The 16,069-nt window shown below is 42.5% G+C and overlaps 1 protein-coding gene across 6 annotated transcripts in view; it reads left to right on the top strand.

Moving 5' to 3' along the window:
• EIF4ENIF1 (eukaryotic translation initiation factor 4E nuclear import factor 1) overlaps positions 1-10,419 on the top strand; it is a 44,233-nt gene extending 33,814 nt beyond the window's left edge. For 5 of the 6 annotated variants that reach the window (XM_039225432.1, XM_039225421.1, XM_039225425.1 and 2 more), the window contains 8 exons: positions 182-365; positions 1,526-1,605; positions 1,909-2,051; positions 5,160-5,244; positions 7,361-7,493; positions 8,586-8,930; positions 9,209-9,373; positions 9,961-10,419. In XM_039225432.1, coding sequence (XP_039081363.1) covers positions 182-365; positions 1,526-1,605; positions 1,909-2,051; positions 5,160-5,244; positions 7,361-7,493; positions 8,586-8,930; positions 9,209-9,373; positions 9,961-10,202 — 1,377 coding nt within the window. In that variant the 3' untranslated portion in view covers positions 10,203-10,419. The remainder of the gene's footprint in view (positions 1-181; positions 366-1,525; positions 1,606-1,908; positions 2,052-5,159; positions 5,245-7,360; positions 7,494-8,585; positions 8,931-9,208; positions 9,374-9,960) is intronic. The other variant, XM_039225415.1, reaches the window with a different exon arrangement.
• The last annotated feature ends 5,650 nt before the right edge of the window (positions 10,420-16,069 follow it).

The following is a 16,069-nucleotide window of genomic DNA, read 5'->3' as shown; positions in this document are numbered from 1 at the left end:
TAACTTAAAGCAAATGTTGCTAGCTGAACAATGAGAGAAATGTGTTGCATGTACATATGCCAATTCCTTCAGTGGATCATGAGGGAGATTCATCGTTGGCTTCCAAAAGTTAATCCATAATTCATAGCCTCTGACTAGGAGAAATAGGCTTGTTCACAAGGATTACTTTTCCTGCCTTTAGGAACTTCTGGGTCCATCAGTTCAGAGACCTGCTTCTTCCAATCTTCTGAGTGGCCTTATGGGGAGTTTGGAGCCTACAACATCTTTACTGGGCCAAAGAGCACCCTCTCCTCCCTTGTCACAGGTGTTTCAAACGCGAGCAGCCTCAGCAGACTACCTTCGTCCTAGAATACCATCACCAGTTGGTAAATGCTGCTGTACATAAATGTCTGTCCATTCTCCCTTAAGCCACTTTCGTGGGCATCCTTGAAGAATTTAAAAAGAAATGTGTGAATTTATTGTGCCTTTTTGGGGGATATAGTGAGGCACAAAGTTGGAAGATAGTTTATTTACCTGGCTGCCCTTCTAGATAAATATGCTCATATTATAGTTTTTTTCTCCTTTAAGATTGATCAAAATTATATAAGTTGGATCAAGCTCTTTAGTCTTGTTCCCTATTTTGGGATTCAGTCCAAAAAAGTTAATTTAGTTAATTTGGCTTACTAGGTTTTTCCTTGATGGAGTAGAAGTCAGGGGCACCTGGGTGGCTCAGCCGGTTAAGCATCTGACTTTGGCTCAGGTCATGGTCTCACGATTCGTGGGTTCAAGCCCTGCGTTGGCTCTGCGCTGACAGCTAGCTCAGAGCCTGGAGCCTGTCTTCAGATTCTGTATCTCCCTCCTCCTCTCTCTCTCTGACCCTCCCCTGCTCACACTGTCTCTGTCTCTCTCTCTCTCTCAAAAATAAATAAAACATTTAAAAAATTTTTTAGAGTAGAAGTCAGGGTAGTGGCTCTCTACCAACCTAATGAAGTAGGTAGACAGTTAACTGTGAGGTCTGGTGGCTAATACAGAATGTAAATAGAAGAAGTTCTAGAAAGTTGTCTAGCGTTAGTATTGTACAAAATCCCATTGTTCCTGTTACCTTGCACCACATTAGGCTGCTGGCTACTCTAGCCCCTGCCAGTCATACCTTGAGAGTAAGTTTTTGTAATCTTCCTTCCACAGTTAGCAAGACAGAATGGAAAGAATGTAAACCTCAAAGCCCTGGACTCTGGTTGTCACCTGGTTCTGTGATAATGAGCCAGATCACTGAGTAGAAAAGCACTTCTCTCTGAGGTCTCAGCTCTGAGGGGACAGAGCTGAAGCTTAGTGGGGAAGATGTGAATACAGCAGTTTGGGTCACTAAGTGCTCTGATTAAGGTCCACATTGCCCAGTGTGGAGCACAGAAGAGGGACATCATCAGCCTGAAATCCATCCTTCCCCAAGAGATGGTGTTCAGCAAGAAGCAGCATGCATTAGTGATAATGTATCTCTAATGGATGTGTGCTCTCTTGACATTCACTGAATCTGCAACTTCCTCATCAGGTTTTACGCCAGGACCACAGCAGCTACTTGGAGATCCATTTCAAGGCATGCGCAAACCCATGAGCCCTGTCACGGCCCAGGTCAGTCTGAACTTTTTCTAACTCAATTTTTTGCTTGTTTTTCATCCTTGTTGACCGTGGGGTGGAGAATTAAATTGTTGCAATGGTTTTGAACTGTAATTCAAGCTCAGTGAAGGCTAGAAAATTAGTGAACAAAGTCAGTCTTTGTTAAAATCTTGTTCAGTGAGTGGCAGCACACTTTAGTCAGGTTTGCACTATCTAATTTCTCAAAGCTGCTGCATAAACGTATTTTTCTAAGAGACCTCTGTAGAAAGTGCATTGACTGTCCTCATTTTTCTCGGATCTTCCTCTGCCTCTTCTCAGCAGATGAGCCAGCTAGAATTGCAACAGGCAGCTTTGGAGGGGCTTGCCTTGCCACATGACCTTGCGGTGCAGGCAGCAAACTTCTACCAGCCTGGTTTTGGCAAACCACAAGTGGACAGAACCAGAGACGGATTCAGAAACCGGTAAATTACTAATCCTGACCTTGTGGGGATTTGGATTCTTAGTTTTCCTCAGATTAGCAAATTGATTATCCATAGTAAAATTCTGTGGTACATACTGATACATTGTATAATATATGGTGAGAATTCTCTCTTCTGTTGAGTAGAGGAAGTGATATGATTGAATTCTGCAGGGACATAGGCTTTTTTCACCCTATATGATTTTATTTATATTCTTGATTTAAAGGATTCATTTTGGGGTGCCTGGGTGGCTTAGTCGGTTAAGCGTCCGACTTTCGCTTAAGTCATGATCTCACGGTTCGTGGGTTTGAGCCCCGCGTCAGGCTCTGTGCTGACTGCCAGCTCAGAGCCTGGAGCCTGTTTCAGTCTGTGACTCCCTCTCTCTCTGACCCTCCCCTGCTCACGCTGTCTCTCTCTCTGTCTCCTAGAAGTAAATAAACATTAAAAAAAAAAAAAAAAAAAAAAAAGGATTCATTTTTACAAATGTTGCTAGCTAACATAACGCCTTATTTATAATCCTGAGATGATGAAAAGTAAAACTCCACCTAGCTTCCTCCCCTACGGATTCCTTGTTGAATTACCAAACTCTCCTTTGCTGTAGGTTTATTGATCCATGATTCGTTGGTCAGATTTCAGGTTTGTTGATCAAAGCTATTAACAAATAATTAATGACTTCAGTCTCCTCCTGTTCCTTCTGATAGTTGTAACAAGTAGTAAAACAAACATCAGTTAAGGTAAAGGGCTAGCAATATTGTTCTTTTTTTGTTGTAAAACAAAACAGAAAACTGCATTAAACAGGACAAAATCCTTTGTTAGCTACCCAGAAGCTCCCTCTGTACCCTTTCCCACTAATACCCTTTCCTCCCTCAGAAGTAATCCCATCCAGCCTTTAAAAGTACTGAGGCACCTGGCTGGCTCAGTGGGAGGAGCATGTGACTTTTAATCTCAGGGTCGTGAGTTATAACCCCACATTGGGTGTACTGATTACTAAAAAAATAAATCAACTTTTAAAAACTGAAGAAAAGAGGCACCTGGGTGGCTCGGTCAGTTAAGCCTCTGACTTTGGCTCAGGCCATGATCTCACGGTTCATGGGTTCAAGCCCCACGTCGGGCTCTGTGCTGACAGCTAGCTCAGAGCCTGGACTTTTAATGTTTTATTTATTTCTGACATACAGTGTGAGCAGGGGAGGGTCAGAGAGAGAGGGGGAGACAGAATCTGAAGCAGGCTCCATTTCTTCAATTTTATTACCAAAATGTTTATCCCTGAACATTAAGTCCCGCCCATACAGTATACTTGGTAGTTAAGAAATACTTAATGTTTTGATATCATTCTTAAAATTGTCATATCAGTGTCTCATTGTCTTCAGCTGTTTTTATATGTTGACATTTTCAGAATACATTGAGACTAGTAAGTACTGCATTCTTGCATAAATGCATCCTATATATAGTAGCCCTCAGCCTAAAGGGAGAACTCTGGACTAGTCTACTGAACCCATCACTGGATTTCTTTCTGTAATATAATGTAGTTTCTTAATAAATTATTGACGTGATTTATTGACTTTCAAAGCACTTTTGATATCTAGAATTTTATTTGCTCTTGGCAGCAATCCTATGAGGTAGATGGTGTAAATAACTGCATTTTACAGATATAGAGGTGTTTTTTTTTTTTTCCTTTTAATGCAGGTTACTCAGAGTGAAGACCCAAGTCTGTGTCAGTAGAGCCTTCATGCTGTTTGGCTCAAATGTCAACCTCTAAGACCCTCCCTGAACACCTTGTATACAATTATGTCCCCAGCAGATACATCACCTTTCTCCTTGTCTTTATTTTTTCTTATTGTACTTCTCACCTTCTGGGTTACTATTTATATTTTGTCTATTTCTTTGCCTATAGTAACTCTTCTACCCTACAAACAAAAGAATGTAATGAGGACAGATTTTTTGTTTTTCTGTTTGGTTTATTGCTGGATCGCCAGCACTTACCCCAGTTTCTAGCACATAGTAGGTGCTCAATTATGTTTATCAGAAGGAATAAATGATAGGTGGTGCAGAACCACCAGACTTGGGGTTTTTCCTCATGAGCACTCCAAGTACTACTGATCTGTTTCTTCCTTGTCATGCTCAGATTCTCTGTGGCAGTAGTGGGGCTTACCTGGTACAGACTGTAAAGAAACCATGGGTTAAGGATTCTCATCTTTATGGTTTAGGAACTTCCAGAATCACTAAGGCCTTCATGGTACAAGGTCTGACAGGCGAAATGCAGTGACACTCTCATTAGCCAGTGAGCTCATATAATTTATTCTTCCCTCAGCCTGTTTACATCTTTGTCACCTGTTTTCTGTTTTCTCCCAAGTTAAGGGAGAATGAGTAAAATGTGGAGAAAAGGAAGCCTGTTCTTTTAAACTTTATTTGGAAGACCTGGGATCAATCCTGTGTATGTGGACCAGGAGTGATGGGAAATGCTGTATGTCACTGGGTCTTAAAATAGCTGAAGCTCTTAGCACTCTGTTTGAACCAGTGTCTTACAAAGCATCAGTTCTGTGCCAGGTCCTGTGCTGCTCAGTTATTGCTACCTACTCTGGAGTACAACCTGGACCAAAGAATGAAGGCCCTCCTTAGCCTACCTCACTGGCATAATCTACAAATAAACTATCTACCAACCCTGGATAACCCTACATTCCCAAGGCCTTCTACCTGAATCATTGTTCTCCATTTTCTAGCTTTCTCATTGGTCATACCCAATTTAATGCAGCTCCTTCCTGGGGTCCCTTCAGTAGGAGTATTCTGTCACCCCTTCTATACCTCATTTTCCCATTATATCTTATTGGTATCTAATATCTACATATCTTAGTTTGCCCTAGGTTAGTGTCTTCCCACTAGACAAGAGAGTTCCAGAGAGTTCCTGCAAGGCCCAGGATCATGTTTAATCTTTTGTCTTCTCTCAGAACTTAGCATGTTGTTTTGCATATGTTAGGCACTTAATAAATGCTTGGGAAATTGAAATGGATGAAGGAAACAGAATATTAAAGTCCTAGGCTGGTCAAGTATTCTGTGGTCTTAGGATATGGAGTTGGAGCAGCTTGGAGTTCATATTGATACTTGGTTTGTTCACAGGCAGCAACGAGTGACCAAGTCACCAGCACCCGTGCACCGAGGGAATTCCTCTTCCCCTGCCCCTGCAGCCTCCATCACAAGCATGGTAAGTGACATTTGCTTTTATGAACAATATCAGGCTTTCTCCATTCAATTGTGCCACTGTTATATCACTGTGTGCCCCAAAATGTCCTTGAGTGCCTTCCATAGGAATAACTGACTCAATAGTCTTTCATACTTTTTAGGTCTTCCCCTTTCAGAATACAGTCTAACTCTTAAGATTCTAGTGAAGCCCTTACTTTGGGGAAAGTATGTTCCAGCAGATAGAGGAGTATGGGCTAAAACATACAAGGTGATGTAGTATGATAGTATGTTCAAACAAATGAACAGTTGGACTGGGGAGTAGAGGACGAGAGGGGTGAAAAATAGGTGAGATGGATGGGGTGAGTGGGGTTGGATCTTGGGGAGTCCAGTGAAACATAGTGGGGACTTCACAAATTCAGATTCAGGTCTCAGTGATCTGAATTAAGGCTAGGACAAGTTTGCTAAATGATAAATCTAGTTTTACCACTGACTCATTCATGTATCAGCATTTTTTTTTTTTTTTGTAAGTTTTATCCCCCAAAGACCTTTATCTCACCTAGTTAAAGCTGATAGACAAAGGGAAAAACTATTACTTTGCTTCAGGACCCCAGCTGGGTCTTTGCATTACTAGAAGGGGTTCTTGTGTTCATAATTCATGCTCTGTCTCCTACCATCAAGAATTTTGGGTTCGTGAAAAGAGAACATCCAGATGGCAGATAGACACATGAAACGATGCTCAGCATCCCTCCTCATCAGGGAAATACAAATCAAAACCACACTGAGATACCACCTCATGCCAGTCAAAGTGGCTAAAATGAGCAAATCAGAAGACTCTAGATGCTGGCGAGGATGTGGAGAAACAGGCACCCTACTGCACTGTTGGTGGGAATGTAAAAGTGGTGCAGCCCCTCTGGAAAACAGTGTGGAGGTTCCTCAAAAGTTAACAATAGAACTCCCCTATGACCCAGCAATAGCACTGCTAGGAATTTACCCAAGGGATACAGGAGTGCTGATGCATAGGGGCACATGTACCCCATGTAATGTAATGTACCCCAATAGCAGCACTCTCAACAATAGCCAAAACATGGAAAGAGCCTAAGTGTCCCATCAACAGATGAATGGATCAAGAAGATGTGGTTTATCTATACAATGGACTACTACATGGCAATGAGAAAGAATGAAATCTGGCCATGTGTAGCAACATGGATGGACCTTGATGGTGTTAATGCTGAGCGAAATAAGTCAGGCAGAGAAGGACAGATACCATATGTTGGCATGTATAGGAGGATTAGGAGGAACTTAATGGAGGACCAAGGAGGAGAAGAAGGGGGGAAATAGTGGGGGAGAGGGAGAGAGGCAAACCATGAAAGACTCTTGAATACTGAGAACAAACTGAGGACTGATGGGTGTGGGGGGCAAGGGGGAAGATGGGCATGGAGGAGGGCACTTGTGGGGATGAGCGCTGGGTGTTCTATGGAAACCAACTTGACAATAAACTATTTGTAAAAAAAAAAAAAAAAAAATTGGGGGTAGTGAGAAAAGTCACATGCACAGTAAAATCATCAAAGTAAAAATAGGCAGTGGAAAGATGGGGGGGGAAGACCCCAAATGGTGAGTCCTAGGGCCTAAGGAGACTATTAAGATAATTGTGAATTTTCTGGTAGCCAAGTTAAGGTGGGATATATTAAGAGTATAGAGGAATTTGGGTTCTGAGGTTGTCTCTGAATTACCCTTTCCCAGCTGACAGGGCTCTTGCGCTAGATACTTCTGGCCATGTTCTTCCTCTTTTCTCAGCCTAATCCCAGGCTGGGGAAATGGCTGAAGCAGAGGCTGCATGTCCCTATCACCACAGACACAGGTAGGTTGAGGATGTTAAAGTTCTATGCTTTAACTACCTTTGTGCTAGAGCTAAGTCTATGTTTTGGTGAAAGTGAGATGTGAGCAAAGGATGGTGCACTTGGGACACCACCTATTTGGCCCATCCTGTTTCTTTTTCTCTAGCAGGTAGACACTAGAACACTGGAGTTGGCCTCTGCCACATGCAGCTAATACAGGGATTCTTCAGTTTGACCACTTAACTCTGGCTTGATTAGGAAAGGCATTTAGAGAATATGTGCTAATACTCTTTTTCTCTGCAGCTTTCTCCTTCCTTCACCCCTACCTCAGTGATTCGTAAGATGTATGAGAGCAAAGAGAAAAGCAAGGAGGAGCCAGCATCTGGAAAAACAGTTCTTGGTGACAGTAAAGAGGATACTCAGAAGGCCAGTGAAGGTATTGCAGAGCTGTTGAGGGTGTACTGCCTAGGAATATGTGACAGAGCATGGGCTTGAGTGCTAACCAGCTGACCTGATTCTTTGCAAATCTCTGCACAAAGCCCCTCCCTGCTTTGGAATACACAGTTCTATGTCTGACAGTGAGCAGCATTGGAGCAGCTTCACAGTTGCTTAACCACTTGAAATTCTGACCAATTTAATAGCTGTGTGAGTGCTAGGACAAGGAAGAGTGAGTTTTAGTTTAGAATCCTTATTGAGGCTTCATAGTTGAATTATTAGTACATTTCGCAAATTAATATGATAAAACCAGTTTTACTTCTGAAGGGTTCTCTCTGGTCTATGGAGACTAAGTGTCCTACAAAATCTGTGCAATGGGTGAAGCATAAGATGTGGAAAGCCTTTTAGAACTATATAAAAATATGAGTAAGGCTTTTAGGAACTGCACAATTGGGATTGTCAAGGACATGGTGAAGTAGATTCTAATAGGTTTGTACAAGTCTAGAGTCTTAGTCTGAGAGCTTTTTGCCTGTGAGAAAGCTTCTGGAAAAAAAGAAATCCTATCTATCCTACTTAAAAGGCAACTCAGATTCCTTCACTAGTCTAATTTGTTTAAATTTCCATTGTGATGGATTTACATAATTGTACTTCCACTTGATTTTCCCCTTAGGCTAAAAAGGCATGTTAATCTAGGCTAGTACTAGCTCCCATGCAGATCCAGACCACAACCCATATGCGCAGGCAGAGCAAGATGCTTGAGTTAGACCAGCAGACCATAAGCCAGGTTCACTTGCCCATTGCTATCCTTGGTTGGGAAGATTAGAAGAAAAATAAACTTTGTTCTAGCAATGTATTTGCAGACTAGAAACTTGTGGTCTAGTTCCAGCTCTGTCCCTAACTACACCTCTGTTACCTTGACTGGGCCTGTTTATAAGATACATGTGGTTCCTATGATACAATTCTTTAAATTTGTTAAGGGGATCAAATAAGGATTGTAAACTTCCTAAGAAATGAGATTTACTGGATTGGATCATTGGGAAGACAGCTGTTTGGGAGAAGCCAGTACCAAAATATTCTGTCTGGGTCCTTACAGAGAACCTAATGTCATCCAACTCTGTGCCCAGTGCCGATCGAGACTCTTCTCCCACTACAAATCCCAAACTGTCAACGTTGCAGCGGTCTTCATGTTCTACCCCACTATCTCAGACCAACCGTTACACCAAAGAGCAAGATTATCGACCTAAAGCAACTGGGAGAAAAACACCCACCTTGGCATCCCCAGTTCCAGGAACACCTTTTCTCCGCCCTGTTCACCAAGTTCCCCTTGTCCCCCATGTTCCAATCGTTCGGCCTGCTCACCAGCTTCACCCAGGGTTGGTCCAAAGGATGCTGGCCCAGGGAGTACATCCACAGCATCTTCCAAGTTTGCTCCAAGCTGGTAAGTTTCTGACCTGGCATGACCGCATTTGCCAGGACAAATGAAGTACTGTACTATGAGAGGTTTTTTTTATGTTCTTTTTTTAAACCTCTAGAAAGATGTTGCTAGATTTTTCTATCTAACTGGTAGGCAGTGGGTCCAATCCAATCTATTCCTTAGTCCATTAAAAGCGTAGGAACCTATCTTAAGCACGTTTATTGTTAAACTTGTAGATCAGCAAAGCTTGAAAATTTCCAGGTAGATTACTTCTCACCACTATTTTTGACTCTGTCCAACAGGTGTGCTTCCTCCTGGGATGGACCTGACTCATTTACAGGGAATATCTGGCCCAATCCTGGGTCAACCCTTCTACCCTTTACCCGCAGCTAGTCACCCTCTCCTAAACCCTCGTCCTGGGACACCTCTGCATCTGGCAATGATGCAACAGCAGCTACAGCGCTCAGGTAGGTTCAGGAATGGGCCAGGGGAGCTAGGCGGATGGGCTGAATGAGCTGAAAGCTTTTGCACCAGTTTCCAGTGGAGGGAATGAATTAACACAACTCATTCTTTAAACTTATCCTAGCAAGATTGGGGTAAGGGGATAATCAGAGAATAGGAACCAACTTCTATGGGACTTGGAATTACTGACCCTGTAAAGACAATGGGAAAACTGATTATGCTGTCATTTTTTTTGTCCTTTGCCTCTTGGAGAGGAGGCTGAGAATCCTCACCGAGATTCAGCACAGGGATTGCACACAGTAGATGCCTTTTCCCCATCTAATATTAGTACTTTTGTGATATGACTGCTTGTCATGGGAAGTAGTAGTGTCATTTAGGATGGCTTCTCAATGTGGATGGCTTCTGAATAGCCCTGCTTCCCAAGGTACTGTCTTCTGGAATTTTGTAAAGGAGTTAAGGAAGCCCTAGAATAAATCCACTGGTAAAGAATTCTGTGTGGAGTTTTATGGATAGGACTTGAGAGAGGCAAGCCCTGATATAGAACTACTTTCCCCCAACATGCTCTGATAACCCTTTATTCTTATCCCCATAGTTCTTCATCCCCCAGGCTCTGGTTCTCAGGCAGCAGCTGTCAGCGTTCAGACAAACCATCAGAATGTGCCCACCCGGTCAGGCCTGCCTCACGTGCACTCTCAGCTGGAGCACCGCCCCAGCCAGAGGAGCAGCTCCCCAGTGGGCCTTGCCAAGTGGTTTGGCTCAGATGTACTACAGCAGCCCCTACCCTCCATGCCTGCCAAAGTCATCAGTGTAGATGAATTGGAATACCGACAATGAACAGGGCAGGCAGGCTCACCTATGCCTGGACCAATAGTGGTACCCTGATCAGGATTCTGCTTCATCTCGGGTTGATTTATGGGCTTTTACTTTGGAGCATTCTGTGCAAAGATCTTTAGGGAAGCCCAGGCACCTGGTGTGGTCTGCATTGATGGAAGGATCTTAACCAATTGAATGGAGCCTACATGGTCTGAATACAGGATACACAGTGTTGTCAGTCCTGGAAATAGTCTTTTTTTGTAAGATATGTGAATGAAGTGTTGGTGTCTTCACCAAGAGGTGGCACCTAAGGGTTCCTCGGAAATAAATGTATAGACCCTATGTACAGACTTGTGTATAAACAACTTTTGTATATACATATAGGATAGCTTTTTTGAACTTATACAGCTGTACATAAAAGTAGCTGGTATTAGTTAAGCCTGTGTCAACAGTTCGGATTTTTTTTCACTTGTACATTTGGGACTTTTTCTTTTGGTTGATTAAAGTTGCATATGCCAAGTGTGTGAATGAAGTGAATGGCACTGTCGTTTCTTTCTTTGTGAATTCATTCCTTCTTACCACCAGCTGACCTATGAAGTTCAGTAGGTTTCCTGAGGGAAATGATCTGAAGTTTTAATTTTTATTTTTTATAAAAAAATTTTTAATATTTATTTTTGAGAGTATGCAAGCAGGGGAGGGGCATAGAATCACAGAATCTGAAGCAGGCTCCAGGCTCTGAACTGTCAGCACAGAGCCCAACACAGGGCTCAGACTCACAGGCCACAAGATCATGACCTAAACTGAGGTCAGACCCTTAACTGAGCCACCCAGGTAGGTGCCCCTTAATTTTCATTTAAAACTCAGAATTGAACTTGGATCTCATTTAGGAGGAGGAAGCACTGTCCACCTTTTTTGGGCCTTAAAGACCCTAATGGGACAACTTAGGCTGGAATGGCCCTATAGGAAGCCTTGTGGTTAATACCAGATTATAATGTGTAAATAATATCTTAATAATGACCTAGTGAAAACAATTTATTGGGTAATCACGTATATGGTAGCTTCTCCCAAACAAATTCACGTTTACTAGGGCAAAAGTGAATAGTCTATTGGCATCCTGTTCTCCAGCTCAAAGTCCCCTATAAAGAAAAAAAGGACTTCAGAGTTCTCATCCAACCTGTTAACAAGTCTTTTTCCATATGAAATTATCCTCAAGATTGATGCAGTCTCCTTGTGTTTTGTATCTCATTTCTCAGCTCACATTTATTTTCATTATTCACCTTAACTATATGCACAGCATTAGAGAACAGGATTCTACAAGAATACTATAGCTATGGTCTTGAGTCCCCTTTCCTGACTGAAAGTTTTTCAGTCCTACTGATCTGAGGTGGTAACTTTTTTCTCAAGATCTTCAAATTAATTTGCCCTGGTTCTCAATACTTCTCCATTTAGGGCCATCAAAGCTACTTTTACTTCATCCTAGAGGGTCAGATAATGAGGCTGTTCTTGGATTTGCAGGTGAAGGCCAGGATGGTTGGATTTTGACTGCAAGGGTAAAAAACAGCCTGAGTCTTTGGTGTTAGGGGCATTGCCTATAAACCTGGAGCCCACCCTGACTTACTTTTTTCAGGAAAACAAGAAAACCAGGTTGCCTTTAAATAAAACCAAGTTTTGTGGACTGAGCATGCAGTCTTCTTAGGAAGTATTTCATTAGTCCTCCTGCTCCCCAAACCCCCATGGGATTTGTTCAGTGGGATTCCTTAGCTTCAAAAAATAGGTCCTATGTTTAGAATTCTTACAAATGCCCACAGGTAGAAGCTGGAAAGCAGTCTCAAGTAACAATGGGAGAACACAGATGCCTGAATTGTTTTACTGTTTCTGTGTATCCTCTTACACTTCTTTCCCCCTTGGCGTTGAACAAAAGAGTTGTAAAAGTTGGGTGGGAAGAATTCAGCTGGAGCTGCCAATAAGGGCTTCTTTTCAGGCTAGAAGCTGGTAGGGATCAAAATGAACACAGGCACCAAGCAATGGGCAAAGCCATTAGCCAATGATTGGTAAATACAGCCAGAAGGAAATAAGAGAATACTGCTAACGCTAGCACAGCAGAAAGCAGACATACAGATTTCGAAACTGTTAGTGTTGGGGCAGGGGGAATGGAAGCAAAAGAGGAAGCTAATGAGTCTTCGAGGAGCTGATAAAAGGGTTAAGGCAGAAGGAAGTGATGTCAAAGCTAACAGAAGTCTTACACGGACCAACTTTGGGAAGTGTAGCAGGCATGAGAGGAGTTTAGAAGCAATCAGGACTAGAAGGATGTGCAACATAAAGGTTAAGAAAGTCACAGGAATAAAAAATATAGCACAAAGAATATAGGCTATGGTACTGTATGGGAACAGCTACAACTATGATCATAGCCTAACAATATAAACTTGTTGGATCACTGTTGTATACCTGAAAATAATGTAATATTGTGTGTTAACTATACTTCAATTAAAAAAAAAAAATGGTTAAGAAGCATCTGGGTGGCTCAGTACTTTGGCTCAGGTCATGACTTCATGGTTTGGGAGTTTGTGCCCCACATTGGGCTCACCGCTGTCTGTGCAAAGCCCACTTCTGATCCTCTGTCCCCCTCTCCTGCTTGTGCTCTCACAAAAATAAACATTTAAGAATATTAAAAAATTTAGGGGCGCCTGCGTGGCTTAGCTGGTTAAGCGTCCTACTTTCGCTTAGGTCATGATCTCGCGGTTCGTGGGTTTGAGCCCCGCGTCGGGCTCTGTGCTGACTGCCAGCTCAGAGCCTGGAGCCTGTTTCAGTCTGTGACTCCCTCTCTCTCTGACCCTCCCCTGCTCACGCTGTCTCTCTCTCTCCTAGAAATAAATAAAACATTAAAAAAAAATAATAAAGTAAGCTAGAGCAAAGGAAATGTTATTAAGAAAATCATAAGGAAGGAAAAAATGTTTATGGTACTGTACCAAATTGAACAATATCTGCAAATAAGTGGACTTGGGCAGTTCAAGCCTTCATTGTCAGTCACTGTACTAAAACCANAGGTTAAGAGGAGCTAAGGAATGTGGAAGGCCGCCTCAGTGTAAAACAGAATGCCACAAAGAACCTCATGGAAGACCTACTGTTAAGGAAGGTGGTTAGGAAGGAGGAAATAGTGCCTCTAAAAGGAAGTGGCTGGGCAGCCAATACTTAGAAAGTCAGTTCAAACAAGGAGAAATTGGGGTGGGGGTGGGGGGAATTGGCAGTAAAGCCAACCCTTCTTTCAAAAAATAGCTGAGTATAAGCCAGGTTCTATTAAGACTGAAGTGAAGTCAGGTCCACTGACTTCTCTGTAAATGAAAGAGACGAGCACAAGCTCCAGAAATGAAAACAACTTAAAGCTGTATACTCTGATTCTTCAATAATTCTATTTCCTTTACCAACAATTGATTCAAGAATAGGTGGGGTGCCTGGGTGGCTCAGTCAGTTGAGCATCACATAATGACCTCATCATGATCACATCATGATCTCACAGCCTGTGGGTCTGAGGCCTGTGTTGGGCTCTGTTGTTGACAGCTCAGAGCCTGGAGCTACTTCATTCAGATTCTGTCTCCCTCTCTCTCTGCCCCTCTCCTACCTGCACTGTCTCTCTCTTAAAAATAAACATTAAAAAAAAAAAGACATGTGACCCAATTTAGGCCTTAAGACACAAAACAAATTGGGCAGTTTCTGGGAAATAGTTTCCCAAAGAGATAAAAACCAGCCCCTTAGTATCTTCTGGATGCTGATGTAAAGTATCGATGTAAATCACATTCTATGATTATAAAGGGAGCTAGCTGCTCAGCAAAGCCAAACTGCAGTGGACAGAGTAGACTGATCAAAAAAAAAATGGATCTTCAATGGCATTAGAGCTGCCATGAGCCCATCTGAGCTCCGGACAACTTACGTGAGAGACCAAGTTTCCTTCCACTTTAGATGGTTAAGTTAGTGTTTGCTGTTAAATACAGTTAAAGCATTCTAAGTAATGGCACAGGACAGTGAGTCTCCTTATCTGTGCTATAAGAAAGATCAGAAAAGGGGTGCCTGGCTGGCTCAGTCAGTAAAGCACGCAACTCTTGATCTCAGGGTTGTTGAGTTTGAGCTCCAGGCTGGATGTAGAGATTGCTTAAATGAATAAACTTAAAGGGTACCTTGATGGGTCAGTCAGTTAAGTGTCCAACTCTTGACTATGGCTCAAGTCATGATCTCATGGTTCATGCATTCAAGTGCCACATGGGGCTCTGCACTGACAGCACAGAGCCTGCTAGGGATTCTTGCTATCTCTCTCTCTCTCTACACCTCCCCCATTAGCATGCACATGCACACTCTCTCTCAAACTTAAAAAAAACTAAAGGGGTGCTGGGGTCGCTCAGTTGGTTATGTGTCCAACTTCAGCTCAGGTCATGAACTCACGGTTCATGGGTTCGGGCCCTGCATTAGGCTCTGACAGCTCAGAGCCTAGAGCCTCCTTCAGATTCTGTGTCTCCCTCTCTCTCTGCCCCTCCTCTGCTTGCAGTCTGCCTCTCTCTCTCTCAAAAATGAACATAAAAAAATACTAATAAAAAAACACTAAAAAAATCAGGAAAGAGATGAGGTATGTAACTGTACAGTGAATTCAACCTGTGACAGCTAAACCACTGTAGTCTTGGGAGTTCATGAAAAGAAAGCCTTTTCTTGCCCAGTGATGCAAATTTGAACATGAAGATTCCCCTGAAACACAGTATTTGCTCTGGCTGGAGAGCAAACCTTGCTGGAAATCCCACAGCTCAGAAAGCCAATGGTTTCTAAAGAACTGAGTTAGGCTCTAGAGTACGGCCTCTATATGAATGCACCAGGGATATTAAAGGTCTATATCCTACAAAGTGACTGGGACACCAGGCCTGAGGGGCTAATCTCCTGGTTCTGGGGATAGTGATAAACTCAAGCTCCAGGAAAACTATCAGGGAAACAACTGTCACTAAGATAGCAAGAAAAACAAGCACTGGAAAATGCTGAGTATATGGGCAATCCCACATCCTCAGCCCTCACAACCTGTTAGAAGCTCTAGCTCACTTCATCTAAAATCAAATGGTCTTCCTGCAAATCTGGTTCCCTTCCTGATATTCTCAGGGCTACCCTTCTCTATTATTCCTGTAATCCATACTAAAATAATCTCTTGACTTCTCTTCCTCCAAAAACCAAGTCAATCAGTTACCTAGTTTAAACTTCTCTATACGTACATGCCCACACCTTCCCTCTGCCATTATTCTCACTAACCCAATCTACTGCACAAAAAACTGTTGCCAATCAATTTCCCAACATTCACGGCAATCCCTTTATATTCCTGTATTCCCAGCCATTCTTGACCTCACTTTTCCTTCTAATATCCCACCTCCATACATACACATATATGGACTCATAAACCTGCTCTGCTCAGGTAAAGGAAAGGGACCAGTGACAAGAGCCAACATTCACTAAGTACTTACATGCCAGATACTGTGCTAAATATCTGACAAGTACTATCTCCATTAATACTAACAATCTCCACTCTAGAATACAAGTACTATTAACATCTCCATGTTACATGAAGAAACTGAGTTACAGAGGTTGGATAATTTATGAAGGGTTTCAGAGCTAATTAGAAGTGGCCATGCAATTCAAAATCTTGTGTCTGGTCAGAGAACTTAACTGCTACATAACACCATCTCCCACATGGGCTAGTCTTGCAGGGAATAATCAGTTAACTTACATCAATCCTTCCTCTTTCCAGGATCATCTGTGAAAGGCCACTTGAGAAGAGTGAAGGCCACATCCAGTTGGGTTTCCCATGACTAAACATCAAATAAGATGTTACAGTCACATTTTTATCCATTTCACACTCAAGACCAAGC

Source organism: Hyaena hyaena, unplaced genomic scaffold (genome assembly GCF_003009895.1).
Source record: "Hyaena hyaena isolate Hyena2069 unplaced genomic scaffold, ASM300989v1 scaffold_19, whole genome shotgun sequence".
NCBI classification, from domain to species: Eukaryota; Metazoa; Chordata; class Mammalia; order Carnivora; family Hyaenidae; genus Hyaena; species Hyaena hyaena.
This window is presented reverse-complemented; position numbering and strand designations above follow the sequence as displayed.